Raw genomic sequence first — 1,937 nt, 5'->3', positions numbered from 1 at the left:
CCCTACCAGGAAAGCAGCAAATAAACTGGAAACAAAATTGGTCACTGAGGACCGTATCCTGATTTTCACCTCCACACACAGTACTAAGAGCTAGCACGGCCCGGCTTGCTCGCAGACATGAGTCCATGCTTCACTTTTATGTTGCCTCAGATTCACGGGAGCATAAAAGTTTATCAGCCTTAGCACTTCAACTCAGCACTGTTCGTTATAGGCCTGAAAATAACTCTGCCGCACGGATCTCCCTGCCTCCTGTTCTGCCATTTGAGGCATATTGACTTTTCCCCTGTGCTGTTTTTGCACTTGATTTTTGCCACCACCTGCTTCTAAAACCAAAATCCCATTTTCTATAAAGCAAACAAGAGAGTGGAAGCCAAAAGCATCTGTGAGAGTCAGGGTGTGATTTTACCCCCATCCACAGGTCCCAAGGAAGCACAACGCCAGGAGCCCTTACCTACAGTAGCAACTGTAGCTGAGGCAGTGGAGAGAAGCGACTTTCCCCAGCTGCCCCAGTATCCCCACCCGGTCTGAGATGGCTCCGTGGATTCAGAGACCTTTATTCAAAGGAGAGAGGCAGAATAATGAATGAGCATCCTTTGAGCCGTGCCTTTATTAAGCTCTTTTAAATGTAGCCAAAAGAGTGAACTTCATTGCAAGCGAGAGCCCAGAGCATAGTCGTCTCTGACCTGCTCAGTTATAGTCCCCCCAATCCCTGCACAAGGCCAAGATAAGCAAACGTTTTGTCGGTCCTATAGCTGACCTCTGGACCTGTATCCTTTCTTATTGCACCAGATGCTTAGAGAAAACTGTAAACCAAAGCAGGAGACAGATGCCCCCTTTTCCTCGACAAGTTTCATCCTACTCCCTAAAAGGGCATCCGCTCCAAGTTGGTGGGGAGCAGAAATGTTGGTGAGGCTGTGCGTGCAATAAGAAGTGGAAGAGAAAAAACAGAGAATGGGATTTTTGTGGCAGTGCTGATGCTCATACCACAAAACCTTCCTCATCTGCACCTCAAGTGAACCTTATAGGAATATGAGCAAACTAGTTGAACCTGTGCTTCACTGTGGAAGATGAATTTGATTTTTTTTTAATTTTTTATAACCTTTTGTTATCATCATCATCATCATCTTTGCTTTAGGGTTTATGCATCACTGCCTAGTCCAACTTCAAAAGCTTTCAGACCATCGTTTCCATCTGCCTTCTTCTGTTGCAGACTGTAACGATCTGGCCTCCGGAATAAGAGATTTAATTTATACGGATAGATCATTTCACTCTGAGCTGAACACCGAGGAGCCACGTTGCAAAGGGAGATGGGTTTGGGGCTTGTTTGGAAGGAAAGAAAGGGGAAATGAGCTGTCGGATGAGGTCCTTCTCCATTCCCGCATAACAAGCATTCGCTGCAACCTGCCCTCAGGGAAAGAAGCCAATTTCCAGCTATCTAAACTGCGCCGTGCAAATATCAAAGCACGGCTTTTTGCTGGGCATGAGTGGGGGGAAAGGCAGAGACAAACCCAGAGGCTCGTTTGCTGGGTTCAATGACATTTAACCCAATGCATTTTCAGCCTTCCTCGGTGGAGAGCTGTCCCATCGCCAGTCCACAGAAAAGCGAGGGGGGAAAGGCCTCCGAATCGCTGCCCAGCGTCACCGGGACCCTGCGGGGTTTGAGGCGTCTCTGCAGAAAGATACCTTCTGGGCTGGGCCGGGGGGCTCTTCCACCAGAGCGGGCTCGCCGGGGGGCTTCGTCTCGGGCCTCTTCCGCGTCAGAGCCGCGGGCTCCACTTCCCTCGGTTCCCCACCGCCCTCCGGAGACGTGGGCTCCTCGTCCTCCCGGGACACCCCTACGGGCAGGCCGCCCGCGCCGCCGTCGCCCTCAGCCATCGCCACGGTGATCCTGCAAAACGGGGCGTCACAACCGGGCCCGCACACGCGCGCCCCGCGCT

At 51.2% G+C, this 1,937-nt stretch overlaps 1 protein-coding gene across 1 annotated transcript in view; it reads right to left on the bottom strand.

The window, feature by feature from the left end:
- FAM114A2 (family with sequence similarity 114 member A2) overlaps positions 1–1,904 on the bottom strand; it is a 12,343-nt gene extending 10,439 nt beyond the window's left edge. Inside the window, 3 exon segments of the mRNA XM_025201003.1 lie at positions 318–323; positions 379–551; positions 1,684–1,904. Of these exon segments, the coding sequence (XP_025056788.1) occupies positions 318–323; positions 379–551; positions 1,684–1,875 (371 nt within the window). The 5' untranslated portion in view covers positions 1,876–1,904.
- Positions 1,905–1,937: the final 33 nt, after the last annotated feature.

The sequence above is a fragment of the Alligator sinensis genome, unplaced genomic scaffold, assembly GCF_000455745.1.
Source record: "Alligator sinensis unplaced genomic scaffold, ASM45574v1 scaffold550_1, whole genome shotgun sequence".
NCBI classification, from domain to species: Eukaryota; Metazoa; Chordata; order Crocodylia; family Alligatoridae; genus Alligator; species Alligator sinensis.
Note: the sequence above shows the minus strand (reverse complement) of the source record. Positions and strands in the feature narration are given on the sequence as shown.